This window comes from Miniopterus schreibersii (assembly GCF_964146895.1).
Source record: "Miniopterus schreibersii genome assembly, chromosome: 2".
In the NCBI taxonomy this organism is placed as follows: Eukaryota; Metazoa; Chordata; class Mammalia; order Chiroptera; family Miniopteridae; genus Miniopterus; species Miniopterus schreibersii.
This window is the reverse complement of record NC_138102.1, coordinates 70,250,140-70,265,174: the sequence shown is the minus strand read 5'-3', so window position 1 is coordinate 70,265,174 and position 15,035 is coordinate 70,250,140. Positions and strand designations below refer to the sequence as shown.

General features: G+C 42.6%; 2 protein-coding genes across 4 annotated transcripts in view; one reads left to right on the top strand and one right to left on the bottom strand.

Moving 5' to 3' along the window:
* Positions 1-1,847, bottom strand: part of WBP4 (WW domain binding protein 4) — a 34,334-nt gene extending 32,487 nt beyond the window's left edge. The window contains exon 1 of one of the 2 annotated variants that reach the window (XM_081127935.1): positions 1,146-1,847. Coding sequence is in view for 1 of the 2 variants with exons in the window: in XM_081127934.1 (XP_080984060.1) it covers positions 616-617 (2 nt within the window). In the remaining variant the exon portion in view is untranslated. Of the gene's footprint in view, positions 1-615; positions 852-1,145 lie in introns of those variants that run through there. The other variant, XM_081127934.1, reaches the window with a different exon arrangement.
* Positions 848-15,035, top strand: part of ELF1 (E74 like ETS transcription factor 1) — a 115,647-nt gene continuing 101,459 nt past the window's right edge. Inside the window, exon 1 of one of the 2 annotated variants that reach the window (XM_081127929.1) lies at positions 848-1,421. The gene's annotated coding sequence lies outside the window, so the exon portion shown is untranslated. The remainder of the gene's footprint in view (positions 1,422-15,035) is intronic. The other variant, XM_081127932.1, reaches the window with a different exon arrangement.

Below are 15,035 nucleotides of genomic sequence, written 5' to 3'. Positions count from 1 at the left end.
AGTTTGCTTTAAAACCAAGTTACTTCCAACAAAAGAACAAACAAAGCACAAGACTCCTCTGGTGGGAGACAGTGGTTCCTCCGAGACCATCAGTTAATACAATTTGTTCTTGAGCCTCAGGGCAAGAGAGAGTTGGAAAACCCAAGGGACCTCTCAGCTAGCGAGGCAAGGAAAAAGAAAATCATTCCTTTAACCAGGGCCGACCGCTTCGAGCAGGCGGAGTCGTCAGCGGTGGCCGCAGTCCAACCCTGAAGTTTCACAATACCCCGGGGTTCAAGCACGACAGAAACCGCAAGGCGGCCGGCGACCCCCGACTGTGCAGGTGAAGGGAGCACCCCCGCGGCCTCGCGGGCGGCCATCCCACTCCACCTGGGCCAGCCTCCCTCCCGAGAGCCGGTCCTCCGGGCCCCCAGGGCGCTCCGCGGGGTAGCATTTCCACCCCGCCCGGAGAACCAGCCCCGCCGGTCCCCAGCCGGTCCCGAGCGAGTTAAGAGCGGGCCCGTCACGCCTCCAACCGAAGGGCGGGGGGGGCGGGTGGTGGAGAAAGAGACCCGGCGGAGGACGGGCGGGCAGAGAAACAACGCGCCCTTGTTTAGAGCTTGAGACCCAACTCACATGACTGGACCTGCCGCTCCGCGCGTCGCCCCCGGGTCCGGCTCAAGCTCGCGTTCCCCACGCGGGGCGAGAATCGGCGCGGCCCAGCGCGAGGCCCACCACAGCCTCCGAGCCCCGACACCTCCCTCCTCCCGGACCAGGGTTCCCCGGTTCCCAACTACGGGTGCCCAGATGACTCAATCCGCGTTCAAACCGCCTCCTCTTCCCCTCCCCCCACGGGGGCGGGACTCCCGACTCCCGAGAGGTGGGGTCGGTATAAAGAGGTTGAGGTCACGGAGAAGGGGCAAAAGCTCGACGGGACCTAAGCTGAAGGACCTTAACCTGAAGCCTCAAGCCCCCGCGTCATCCCTCTTCCTTTCTCTTCCTCTGGGATCCAGAACCTCCACCCTTCTTCTAGGCTCGCTGGCTCGAGGCCAAGGAGCTCGCGCGCCGCCTCCGCCCCGAACGCAAACAGCTGTTCCCCGAGACGTCGCCGCCCTCAACTTTGCCAACTACTCCGCACGCACTTTGACCAGCGGAGCAGCCCGTACCTGTAGGCTGGGGGTCGTTGGCGGAGTTTAAAAAAAGAAAGGTGAAACAGCTGGTTTCGGGGCCACGAGTTGCTGGGGTTTGCTTCAGAACTTTCCTGAGGCGGCGGTGCGGCCGCGCTCCCCCTCCGCGACGCCCGCGCCCTCGGTCCGGGCTTGTTCCCTTGCCGGGAGCGCGTGGGCAGAGGAGGGAGAGGCTGGAGTGGCGCAGAAGACGCGGCGGGAGTCGCAGCGACGGGGACTGGAGAGGAGGCAGCGGCGGGCGCGGGCGCTTGTCAGGTGAGTCACCGCGGCGTCTTCAGCAGCGCTTCCCATATGGTCTAGCGGTTAGGATTCCTGGTTTTCACCCAGGCGGCCCGGGTTCGACTCCCGGTATGGGAACGTCCTAAGATTTTCTTTTTTTAAATTTAATTTTTAAAAATTTTTTTAAAGCCACGGGGAACTAACTTATTCATTTCCAATGACAGGCTCCCCTCACCGGGTGAGTTTGTGGAAAACGAGACTTAGTGTACCGGTTACTTGCGCCGTGACCCGGGCTGCGGCTTCGAGAGTCACGAGTGCTGCGCCGGGCGGGCTGGAGGAGCGAGTGCGCTCGGGCTCCCTTCCCTCCCGCCCTGGGCCTGAACCGCCGGGAAGAAGTTTCACTTTCCTTGGGGCTGCCCTCCCGCCGCTTCGGTCCCCAGCGGTCCTTTTCCAGAAGCTCGCGAGGTGATGATTAACTCTGGCCTCGCCTTATCTCCTCCCCGCGCGCCTCTCGGGGGACCGCACCCTCCTCGGCTGCCCGCTTCCGACAGTCCCAAGTGACGCGGGGCGTGTTTGCCCCCTGCCCTCGGCATCCGGTAGCCCGCGCCCCGCTAGCAGCCCTCGCAAACTCTCCGCTGGGTGGTAACGAGACCCCCTCTCCCCATCACTAAGCAGGCTCCTGGGGGGCGCTCGCGTAGAGCAGGCGGGAGATCCCCCGCTCGGCGAGCCCGGGTGCCCGCGGGTGCGCGCTCCCGTCCGCGCGGCTGCCAGTCACCCTCCCGCAGCGCCCGAGCCCAGCCGGCGAGTTTGTCCCGACTAGACGTCCAGTGCACTGGCTGCAGCTCACAACAAGCCCCTCAGACTCTTGCTTGGGAAGGCCTCGGGGGAAGGGAATCTTTTCTTTCCCCTCCTTCTTTAAAAAACCTCACATAAGCTGCGGAGAAGAAAAATACCACTACGATGAGATGTATTTGAAAAAGAAAATTGGCTTTGCATAGGGTCTAGCTCCTTGGGTGCCGAGGATAGATAATCCTGGGGTGGAGGTGGGGCTTGGAAGAGAGAATATTGGCCGGAGACTGGGAAGGGGATGCTATAACAAAGTTTCACTGTATTTTTAAATATAGAAGCCTTGTGTTTATCACGAAGAAGGGGCAGCTGTGTCTGCAGCATGTGAGCTGTAAATGAAACAAAAGCGTTATATTGAATGCAAGCTGAAATTAGAAAATGGGGTGAGCTATATAATGTTTAATCTATTGTGCCTCTGGGACAGATGAAGAAGGAAAAAGTGGCTCTTGTGGAGGGTTTCTGGTCAGTGCGGTTACTAAGAACAGAAGTTTTGCGTTGCCAAACTGTTTTATAGGTTTAACTGCACAATGAGTTTTGAAATAATCTGTTAATATGATCTTTGTGATTAAGGGTTATTATGTTTACATTGTAAATAAACTCCACAACTAAAAATATTTTGAATTATCTTTATTAATTCAAATATTTGAACATTTTCTCTGTACCAAGCATCATTAGATGCTTTTGAAAGTTACTGGTGTTCATTCAGGTTCTTTATGTTAGAAGGTAGCGGATAGAATACTGAATGGAATCATAATTTGGCTCTTGTGATTAGCTATATGACCTGTGTAGACCTTTCACTTCTCTGTGCTCTGGGTTTATAATCATAAGTTCTTGATAATATACAACACAAACTTTGCTGAGCACTTCTTAAATAGGTTATGAGAATGGAAAAGTTTCATTTAAATAGTGGGATTGTGTGATTATTAAGAAACCACTTAAGAATTATGTCTGAGTTTGGAAGGGAGGAAAGACAGCTCTGCCTTAGTAGTCTCCAAAGAGGGCTTAATTCTTGACCTTGCATTTTGTAATAACTTGGTATCATATTGTACCAAATGGTGCTAAAGTGAATATGGTTTTTACTGAGCACCCAGTAGCAAAAAGCTTTGCTTTGTTTGTACTTGAGGGTATGTTGAGGGGAGTGGTTTGGTGATAATGTTTCTGTCCAGGATGCAGACTCATAGAGTTTTCTACCAGGCAGCACTGAGTAAGACAGCATCTGTGCTGTGGAAGTGCTGTAGGAGCACAGAGGCGAGAAATCAGTTCTACTCAGGGAAGAGGACTGGAGGAGAGACATGGAAGGGAGAGTGTTTGTCCTGGACCTTGAAAAACTGGTTGGGTTTCTCCTAGTGGGGAATGTGAGTCAAAAAGCTGAGGTGAGGAACAAGTATGAGGTTGGCAAAGAGTCTGGTTCTGCAGGAGCACACAGTGCCTGGAGGGAGAGCCATAAGAGATGAAGCTGGGACTAGATAACAGGTTCTTTTATCAAGGGTGTGACATTTATGTCAGTAGAGTTTTAAGAACACTTTTTGTCTCTGGGGAAAAAAAGGCAGTAATATGTGAAAATGCTTGTTTTAAAAGATCTAAGCAATGGAAAGACACATCGAATATTTTGTGTTCATAGGTTTTATGTTTAGCAATTGAATATTAATTTTTAATTAGTAGAATGGAGAAAAGCAGTCAATTAATTAGAATTCAATGAAAAAAATGAGATCTAGGTTTAAATTATGAGGATGATTGCAGCTATGTTTTTATTGGCTTGCTTTTTAAAAAATGACCTTAATATTCTAAGAGCTGCTACTTACTGTCAGTAAGGCATATACCTTAAATTGGTTAAGACTAGATAATAAATTTGTAAGGATTCTTCATATGCTTGTAATTCATATGAGGAACTACCAAAACACCATTGGTACTCATGTTTTAAGTGTTTTGTCTTGGGCTATAAAATAAAGTGATAACGAATTAAATGTCATGGATTTACCCAAATAGCCTCTTTAATATTTACTACTATTAGTTGCAATTAGAAGATATGTTAAAGTTCAACAAGTGTTTGCATAGATGGACACCTGTATTTAAAGAAATATAAGGTATTACCCTAGCAGGTTTTGCTCAGTTGTAGAGCATCAGTCCACAGACTGAAGGGTCCTGGGTTGGATCCCAGCCAAGGGCATGCACCTCGGTTGCAGGCTAGATTCCTGGAACCTGGAGCATGTGTGGGAGGCAACCAGTCACTGTCTCTTTCTCTCACATCAATGTTTCTCTCTCTTTCTCCTCTCTCCCTTCCACTCTCTCTGGAAAGCAGTGGAAAAAATATCCTCAAGTGAGGATAAAAATTTAAAAAAAGAAATATAAGGTATTAAAAAAATGATTGCCCAAGATTATCTGGTCTCTGCTTACCTTCCCAACTTCATCTCCTACCTTCTCTACCTCTTCATTATACTTCAGTCACACTGGCTTCCTTTTTATTCCTTGAACTTGCCAGACTTGTTCTTTTCTCAGGTTTATTTCTTGCTGTTTCTATGCCTAGAATATTTCCCCTCCAGCTCTTCACATCTCAGGTCAACATTAACTTCTTAAGCCTTTTCTGACCATCCTAGCTAGAGACTCCCTTTTGTTCTGGTTACTTTCTGTTTGGTTTACCTTGTTTTTTTTCCTCCTTTTTCTTATTTTATTTATTGTGGTGACATTGGTTAATAAGATTATATAGGTTTCAAGTGTACATTTCTATGGTACATGATCATTGTATTGTGTGTTCACCACCCAAAGTTAGACCATCTCCTGTCACCGTATACTTGGCCTCCTCCTTTTTCTTATTATCTAAAGGTAACACGTTTATTTTTTTTGTTTATTTATTGTCTTATTCCACTAGAATATAAGTTCCATGAGCTAAGTATAGTGAGATCATTCTTATTCTACAAGATTCAAACAGTAGAGATGTTGGAACCCTCACACATTGCTGGTGAAAATGTAAAACGATGCACTTATTTTGGAAAAGAGTTTGGCAGTTCCTTCAAAATATTAAACATTGAGTTACCGTATGACTCGGCAATTCCACTCCTAGGTATATACCCAAGAAAAATTAAAACATAAGTTCACACAAAAACTTGTGCACAAATATTCATAGCAGCATTAGTCATAAGCAGAAAGTGGAAACAACCCAATGTCCATGTGGTGTATGCATACAATCGGATATTATTTGGCAATAAAACGAATGAAGTACTAATACATACCACTGCATGGATCAATCTCAAGAATGGTATTCTAAGTGAAGGACACTAGGCTGAAAAGATCACATCTTGTATGATATCATTTACATTAAATTTCTAGAATAGGCAAATGTATGGAGAAAGAAGATAGATTATGGTTACCTAGGATTGAGGGGTGAGGGGCTGAAATAGGAGGATGGGAAGTGACTGCTAATGTGTAGGGATAAGGTTTCTTTATAGGGTGATTGAAATGTCCTAAAATTAGATTTGATGATGACTGAACAATTCTGTAAATATACTAAAAACATTTCTATTCTCTTTGGGTGAACTTTATGGTATTTAAATTATATTTCCATAAAACTGATAAAAAAGATTGAAGCAATAAAAAGCATATAAAATATTTGTCCCTACATTTTTTATTTATCATTTGGATGTTAAATATCTAAAAATAATTATGGAATAATTTAACACTGTAACTCTAGCTCCTAGATAGTCGAGGAATGTAGCAAGTGCTCAGTAAATAGCTGATGAAGGAGGTTAAAATATACAAATATTTTAATTCTGATGGAGTGCATAGTGGGATAACTGCTCAGAGGGGACTAAGCCAACGGTTGGTTATAAGGGTTTGAAGGTCTCCAAAATATCTGGATTTGTGTCAAGGGAATGGGGAAGGGCCTCCTCTAGAAGGCAGTATTTGAGATGGGCTTTGAAGTCAGTTTAGCCTTTAGCTGGTAGAGATGATATGGTGGGAGGTGAGGCAGGAACAAAGGTACATTAATAGTTATTAGCATAGCACATTTTGGCTGAACTGAGGGAACAAGTAATATAGGAGTGGGAAATAGGAAATAAGGCTACACAAATAGATTAGGGTCTATAGCAGACAATGATAGTGCTGGCAGATCTCCTCTGGTGTCTTTTTGTTATCTCCCAACCCCTGGTGTTCTTCCAATGGTCCATACTTGGGAAAGAGAGCAGAAAGTGTCTGGGGGCTTATCTCCCTTCCCCTAATAGTTCTCAACCCAAGATTTTCCAGTCAGGAGTATAACCTTGGAGCAGGGACTTTGACTTGTTCCTGTCGGTATCATCAGCGCTTGGAGCAGTGCTTGGCGCTCTGTAAGTATTTAGAAAATATTTGAATGAATGAAAACCAGGAAGTTGCAAGGTCCAAAGTGAATTTTATTTTACAAATCCCCTTGACTCTTGCAGAACATTTAGATAGAAGATTTTGGAAGGTTCTGATTATGAAGATCCTTGAATTTGGGGATAAGGAATTTACTTAGCTAGGAGAAGAGATTTCTGGTAGCATGATAAGTGTTTAATGGAATTAATTAGGTAAGTGTGCAGGATGAACTGAAGGTTGGAAGGATTGTGTCTGTGGTGTCCACTCCCACCTTCCTATTCTTGCTGTCATTCTCCCTGGGTTAGGCCTCAACCAAGGTCAGGGTCTGCTGTAGTAAGTAATAATCTGTAACAGCTCTCCTTACCTTTAATCTCTTTCTAAATAAGGTAGTTGCAGCAAAATAGAAAGGATCAAAGGAGGTATATTTAAGGAAAAAATTTAAGATATCAGGAAGTAAACACTTCTAAAAGAAATAGGGAAGTTACAAAGGATAGATTTTTTTTTTTTTTTTTTTTTTTGAGAGGACAGGCAGCTTTCATTCCTAGGGTTGGTCAGACAGTAAATTTTTATTGCCCACCTGTGGGTGTATGTGTGTGTGGCTTTTTGAACACTGTAATTGTACATTGAACCCAGAGACAAAGTTACGACTGTGAGACTGCCACCCTGTGGACAATATAATTTAGAACTAAAACCCTCAATATTGTAATAAAACTTAATTCATTTGAAATTCACAATTTTAGAACTGCTTATGGTTCTTCAACATTGGCATATGGAGTTATGCTCATTAAAAAGAAAGTTGAAATTAGTTTTCTGAGGCTTTTAAAGGAACAATTTAAAATACCATCAGAAGCTTAAAAAGTTACAAAGAAATTCAAGAATGCTTTTTAGATGGCATGCTTCTTTCCTCCAGTAATTTCATATCAAAGAGGGGTTTTTATAAATTGATTTGAGGGAGAGAGATTTATTGTTCCACTTATTTATGCATTCTTTGTTTACTTCTTGTTTGTACCCTGACTGGAGATTGAACTTGCAACTTTGGTGTATCAGGACAATGCTCTAAACAACTGAGCTACCTGGCCAGGACTTAAAGAGTTTGTTTTTTAAAACATTGTGGTATGTAGGCCTGTTGTAAAATGGTCTTTTTTTTCTTTTATTGTACTGCTTTTATCCTATTTTATAATAACATACGGTATTGTTCTTGAGTTATATTTCTTGAGGAATATGTGAAAACTCCCATGACTTTTTTGGGTCTAATTTCCATTTTTTGTGAAGTTGGATTTTATTGTTAGAAATTCTCCATGCTTTGATGAGTTGCCTAAATTGTAATTATGTAAACAATTTGGATTTCATTATAGTGTGTGTTATTTAGGCAGTCTGCTCACAAATTAAACTGATAAACTAGCTTGAATCAAAATGAAATGGTGATTGTGAAAGACTTATTTGCTCTGCAACTCAGGAAATGGTTCCATCTTGAACTCTGCAAGACTTTCCCAACAAATGAGCTGTGATTACAGCCTAATGTTGTAAGCGGCTTACACACTTGTATTCCCTGAGGTGTCAGGAGGGGTGGGGTTTTAGCGTTGAAATTTGTGTTACCAGTTAGGCAGAAATAGGCTGCAGCAGCATTCTGATGTCAGCAATTGTATGTTCTTTCTGATTGTGATATCCAGGCTGATGAAGAGAATAGATGAGTATCCACTGAACTCCTAGCCCCTTAAGTTACCTGATATTCACCTTAGGGACCTTACATTTTGGTAATGGGGAGATTTTTCAAAAATAATGTTAATGATTTTAAATATTTCTCTTGAGTATTTCTGAAAAGTGCAGCGTGACAAACATGATAATATACTTTAAATGTTTATTTACTCTTTTCAAAGTAAATGTATGGGATTGTGGGTGACTTTTCTAAGTTATTTTTTGCTACATTTATATTTTATATTCTACAGTTGATGTATACTGTGTAATTTTAAGCAAAGTAGACTATAAATTATGAAAATGCAAATGTTTAGGTAGGCCCATACGGTTTGCCACAGAAACAGTATTATTTAGGTATTGCTTAAGGACAGTAACTTTCAAAATACTTCATGGTCTATTTGCTTTTTTCCTAATATTGGAACCAGGAGCCAATAAAGGTAGAGATATATTTGTTTTACAACCTTCTTTAATGGTTTCATTATCATATTGTTTTTAAAACTATAAATGACAATGAACTTATAAAAAAGTTTTAGTTTAATGTTTAGCCTATACTTAAGAAACTTTGTTCTCACACAGTATCTGCCTTTATTCCCTCCCATTGCTTTTCAGAGAGAGTGGAAGGGGGAGAAAGAGAGAGAGAAACATCAATTGGTTGCCTCCTGCATGTACCTCCACCGGGGCCAAGGATTGAGCCTATAACCAAGGTATGTGCCCTTAACCAGGAATCAAAGCCGAGAACCTTCAGATTAGGGGCCGATGCTATAACCACGGAACCAAACCGGCCAGGGCAGTATCTGCCTTTTGTGCTAGAATAGTAATTTAGGATTAATGGTAGTTAGCATTCTCTTTTACTGTTCACACTGGGGTTCATTTTCACAAATGTAAATATAAAATCTTTTGTTCTTTGAAAATTAATTTTAGCATACATCACTTGGTTTTTGATAAAGCAGTAACAACTATTCCATAAGTTTTGTTTGTGTGTTGAGTGCGTGTGTGCAAATTTTAATAGGTTTTTGATTTTTAAAAGCAAAAACTATTTACTATTAAAGAAGTACCTTTGCTTTAAAACTTTTTTTTTTTTTTTTTGCTTTATTTTAGATCTCTGGAAAGGTACTTAGCTAATGACTTCTAGATCTAGAGTCCTTCTAGATAGTCTTAAGTTTTTATTTGTAGTTTAATCTTTTAGTTGAGTTAAAGTTTCTTTTGGATTCAAAATACCATGACCAACTTGGCTGGTGTGAACCAAGAGGTCACCAGTTTGATTCCTGATCAGGGCATATGCCCAGGCTGTGGGCTCAGTCCCCAGTCGGGGTCATGCACGAGACAGCCAATCAATGTTTCTATCTTGTCCCTTTCTCTCTCTCTGAAATCAGTAAAAACATTTAAAAAAAAATACTATGACCAGGATACATTTCTGATTTAGGATGTGTTGATACCTTGCTTTTTGTGAAGCTTTTTATCTGTTTCAGTATTTAATTAATTCAAGCTTTTAAGGTTATCATGGGATTGGTTTTACCCCAGCTTTCCTAACATCAGTGTTTATCATGATACCTCCTTATACCAAGGGACACAGATGACCCTATTAAATGGGAAGGATGGGGCCTTGCCACTCAGTCACCCACTGAATAAGGCAGGCGCTGACCTAGTTGCAAGAGCTTAAGTAGAAAGGAAGTGTATGATGGGAAGGCCCTGACCACAGGCAAAGTCCCAGCACACAGGTTGGGGTAGGGCTGAGGGGAAATATTCTGATGTCAGGTGGTAGAACATAGGCATAAGTAATTAAAAACTCTTAAGCAGGCAGTTGGCATCAGGGAATTTCAGATTTGAGTGGGAATGCCTTTTCTTTATTTGTTCTCCCTTGTTTGTTTGTTTGTTTATTTACTTGCCATTTCACACCAATCATAATTTTATTGTCCCTTAAACTCCTGCTTTGAAAGACTTTCTCCTTTTTCCATTTTCGGTACCTTCTCGAATGTCTTTTGTTAGTTTATAGAGCATATTTTAAGAGGGTTATATTTACCATGTTTGTAGGAAAAACAAAGCACAGAATGTTTGTGTAAAAGCAAATCCATAACCTCACACTCATTTGGATGGCTCCAATAAAAAACAGAAAATAACAAGTGTTGATGGGGTTGTAGAGAAATTGGGGCCCTCGTATACTGTTCATGGAAATGTAAATGGTGCAGCTACTATGGAAAACAGTATGGCAGGTCCTAAAAAAACTAGAGATAGAATTATCACATGATCAGCAATTCCATTTGTGGCTATGTAACCACAGAATCAGCTCAAAATGGTCCTATCCTGTTTGATGACCAGGATATAACCAGAACTTGAATACTAGAACCCTTTCAGAAGCCAAGGGTCCGTTACCCAGGAAGATCTGGTGTTTATATCCCTTTACCATGAGTGGCCAAGTTCCAAGGTCCTTCAATTAAAACTTGTTCCACCCAAAATTATGCTAAATGAAATAAGCCAGGCAGAGAAAGACAAATACCACATGATCTCATTTATATGTAGAATCTAAACACAATAGTCTGATGAACAAAACAGATTCAGTGACATAGAAGCATGGAACAGACTGAAGAATCTCAGAGGGAAGGTGGGGGTGGGGAGAGATTAACCAAAGAATTTATATGCATATATGCATAACCCATGGACGCAGACAATGGTATGGAGTGGGTGTGGGGTGGAAACGTTCAATGGTGAAAAAATGGGACATCTATAATATTGAACAATAAAAGGAAGGGGAAAAAGTGATAAAAATAAAAATACACTCCCCCCCCCCCCCAAAAAAAAAAACCACAAACTTGTCCGGCTAGATATGGTCAAGATGGTGGTGTAGGTAAACGTGATATTTGCATCCTCCACAAACATGCCAAAATTACAACTAAACTACATAACAATCATTCAAAACCACCTGAAATCTGGCTAATGGAAGTCCTACAACTAGGGAATTAAGAAGTAGTCACATTGAGACTGGTAGGAGGGCATAGATGCAGAATGGGCTGGTCCCACACCCACATGTGGTGCTTAAAAATTGGGAGGGCTTTCTCAGCTGCAGAAATCTCCCCTAATGAGTGAGGGGTACCAGCCTCACATCAGGACCTCCAGCCCAGGGTTCACTGCTACTAAGAGAAGTCCCCATAATGTCTGGCTGTAAAAACTGGTGGGGATTGAAGCTAAAGGAGATGTAGGGCTGTTCGAGTCCCAGGCATTCCTCTTAAAGAGCCTGCGCATGGACTTATTTGAACTCCCTCCCTCTGAGCTCCGGCACTGGGGCAGCAGCTTGAAAGGCACGAGAGACGTTCAGGGAGGAACTGAATTGTCCAGTATCAGGGCAAGAGTGGGAGCAGAGCTTTCTCCCAGACAGAGGTGTTGGCCGAGGCCTTTGTTCCTTTTCTGAGCCCTACCCCCACAGATTTGGCAGGCAGGCACCATATCTGAGACTGCATTAACCTGGCTCATACTGCCTCACTCTGGTGATTCCCTGAGGCCCCACCCAGTTTTCAGGCCCACCCAAGCTGTTCCCAACAGCTTTTCTATACCAATGGCATGTCTTGGCTCATGCTTCAGATTTTCCTAAAATCTTTCAAACAAGTAGCTTCTGGCCTCAGTGTGACCCTTACATCTTGCTAAATGGCCCCAGGCCTGGCACTAGCAGCAGCCAACCTTGGTTCACAGCTTGGCCTTACCTGGGCACCTCAAAGCCCAGCACATGTAGCAGCCATCTGCGAATCATTTTGTAGCCCATGCCAGCTGGCCCAGGGCAGAACATAGGTGGCAGCTGACCTTGGCCTGCACTTCTCAGAAGGCCCCAGAGCCAGAGCACCCAGTGGAGAGCCTCGGACAACATCAAAGCACTACCCATCTCCACAAATGGTACACTCGAGAGGCAGACTCAGTGGGCACCAGAGCCCTGCTGAAGTAAGTCCTGAGATGTGAGGCTGGTCCCTGTATAGCTGGTCCTGCATGGTGTTTGGTGGTCACAGCCAGCTCTTCCATCTGATTGGCCTGGGGGTAAATCTCTCCCATTGACATGCCAGCACCAATTAAGGCTAAACTATAACAGAAGGGTGTACACAGCCCACATGGGGGACGCATCTGGGGTGCCTAGCTTGGGTAATGAGGGAGGCTGTGCCACTGGACCCTGCAGAACACCTACTACATTATGCCACTTTACCAAGCCCAGGAGACATAGAAGCTCTACCTAATAGATAGAAACAAACACAGGGAAGATGCCAAAATGTGGAGACAAAGAATTGTGTCCCAAATGAAAGAACAGAACTAAACTCCAGAAAAAGAACTAAGTAAAATGGAGGCAAGCAATCTACCAGATGCAAAGTTCAAAGCACTGGTTACAAGGATATTCAGTGAATTTAGGGGCAGAGTAGATCAACTTAGTGAGAACTTCAACGAAGAGAGAGGAAACATAAAAACAGAGATAGAAAATATAAAAAAGAAACAATCAGAAATGAATACGGGATTAACTGAAATGTAGAATATATTACAGGAAATCAACAGTAGAGTAGGTGGAATAGAATCAAATCAGTGATTTGGAATATAAGGAAGCAAAAAACACCCACTCAGAATAGCAAAAAGAAAGAATACCAAAAAAATGAGGCTAGTGTAAGGAGTTTCTGGGACAATTTCAAGTGTACCAACATTTGTATCATGGGGGTGCCGGAAGAAGAAAAGAGCAAGAAATTGCAAACCTATTTGAAAAAATGACAAAACTTCCCCAACTTGGTGAAGGAAATAGGCATACAAGTCCAGAAAGCGCAGAGACCCCAAAACAGATGAATCCAAAGAGACCCACACCAAGATACATCATAATTAAGATGTCAAAGGTTGCCTGGCCAGGTGTGGCTCAGCGGTTGAGCGTCGACCTAGGATCCAGGCGATCGGGGTTCGATTCCCGGTCAGGGCACATGCCCAGGTTGCGGGCTCGATCAATGACTCTCTCATCATTGATGTTTCTATCTCTCTCTCCCCCTCTCCCTTCCTCTCTGAAATCAATAAAAAGGTACATTAAAAAAAAAAAAAGTAAAAGGTTAAAGGCAAAGAGAGAATCTTAAAAGCAGCAAGATAACGCAGTTAGTCACCTACAAGGAAGCTCCCATAAGACTCAGATGATTTCTCAACAGAAACTTTGCATGCCAGAAGGGATTGGCAAGAAATATTCAAAATGATGGAAAACAAGGATCTATAACCAAGATTACTCTATCCAGCAAAGCTATCATTTAGAATCAAAGGACAGATAAAGAGCTTCCCAGACAAGAGAAAGCTAAAGGAGTTCACCACCACCAAACATGAAATGCTAAAGGGTCCTCTTTAAGAAGAAAGAAAAAAAAGATTAAAAATAGGAACAATAAAATAGCAATAAGCAAGTATCAATCAATAATTAAATCTAAAAAACAATCAGAACAGAAACAGACTCATTGATACAGAGAACATTTTGATGGTTGCCAGATGTGAGGAGGCTGGGGAGATAGGTGAAAAAGGTGGAGGGATTAAAAAGTACAAATTGGTTGTTACAAAAGAGTCATGGGGATGTAAAGTACAGCCTTAGGGAATATAGTCAATAATCCATGTATGGTGTCGGATGGGTACTAGCTTTACCAGGATGATCACTCACTAAGTATGTTACGTAATGTCTAAATCACTGGGATGTACACCTGAAACTAATATAATGTGAACTGTAATAAAAAAAATAAAAAATGATTAAAACTACATATATAGCAAGATAAAAATGGTCAGAGAAGACACATTTAAGATAGGGTGGTAGAAGCAAAAAGGAAAGAAAAAAAACTTGCCCACCACAGTTTCACATACCTGTTTTCCCTAGCCCCTTAAAAACCCTTGGCCTGGTCCAGTAAGCGAGATGGATTTGAGGTACCACCAGCTCTCTCATCTTGGTTGGCGTCTTCTTCGTCAGTAAACCTTTCCTTACTCCAAACTTCGACGTTTTTAGTTTTGGCCTTTCGAAGGATTGGGCACATGGACTTTGGTTCTGTCTCAAAAAGATATTTGTACACCCGTGTTCGTAGCAGCATTATTCACACTAGCTGAAAAGTAGAAGTAACCAGAATGTCCATCAGTGGGTAAATGGATAAACAAAATGTGGGATATTTTTTAGCCTTAAAGGGGAGGGAAATTCTGACACATGCTACAATATTGAGAACATTACACTAAGTGAAATAAGCCAGTCACAAAATGATGAATTCTGCATGAATCCACTCATATATGGTACCTAGAGTAGCCAGAATCGTAGTGACAGAAGTAGAATGGTGATTGCCAGGGGTTTTAGAGAAGAGGAATGAGGAGTTGCTTAATGGGTATAGAGTTTCAGTTTTGCAAGATGGAGAGTTCTGGAGATTGGTTGCATATGAATGTACTAATTAGTACTAAACTATAAGCTTAGAAATGGTTAAAATGGTAAATTTTATGTTACAATTTAAAAAGGCAAATAGCCCAGCCGGGCATGGCTCAGCGGTTGAGCATCGACCTGGGATCTAGGCGATCGGGGTTCTATTCCCGGCCAGGGCACATGCCCGGGTTGTGGGCTGCAGCCCATCAATGACTCTCGCATCATTGATGTTTCTGCCTCTCTCTCCCTCTCCTTTCCTCTCTCTGAAATCAATAAAGATATATTTAAAAAATAATAATAAAAATAAAAAGGCAAATGTATTTGGATGTGCAAATTGAAAGAGTATAAAAGCATCTGTAATGAGATTAAAGTTACTGATTTGGTCAATATTCAGGTATTAGGTTCTGGGGATGGAGAAG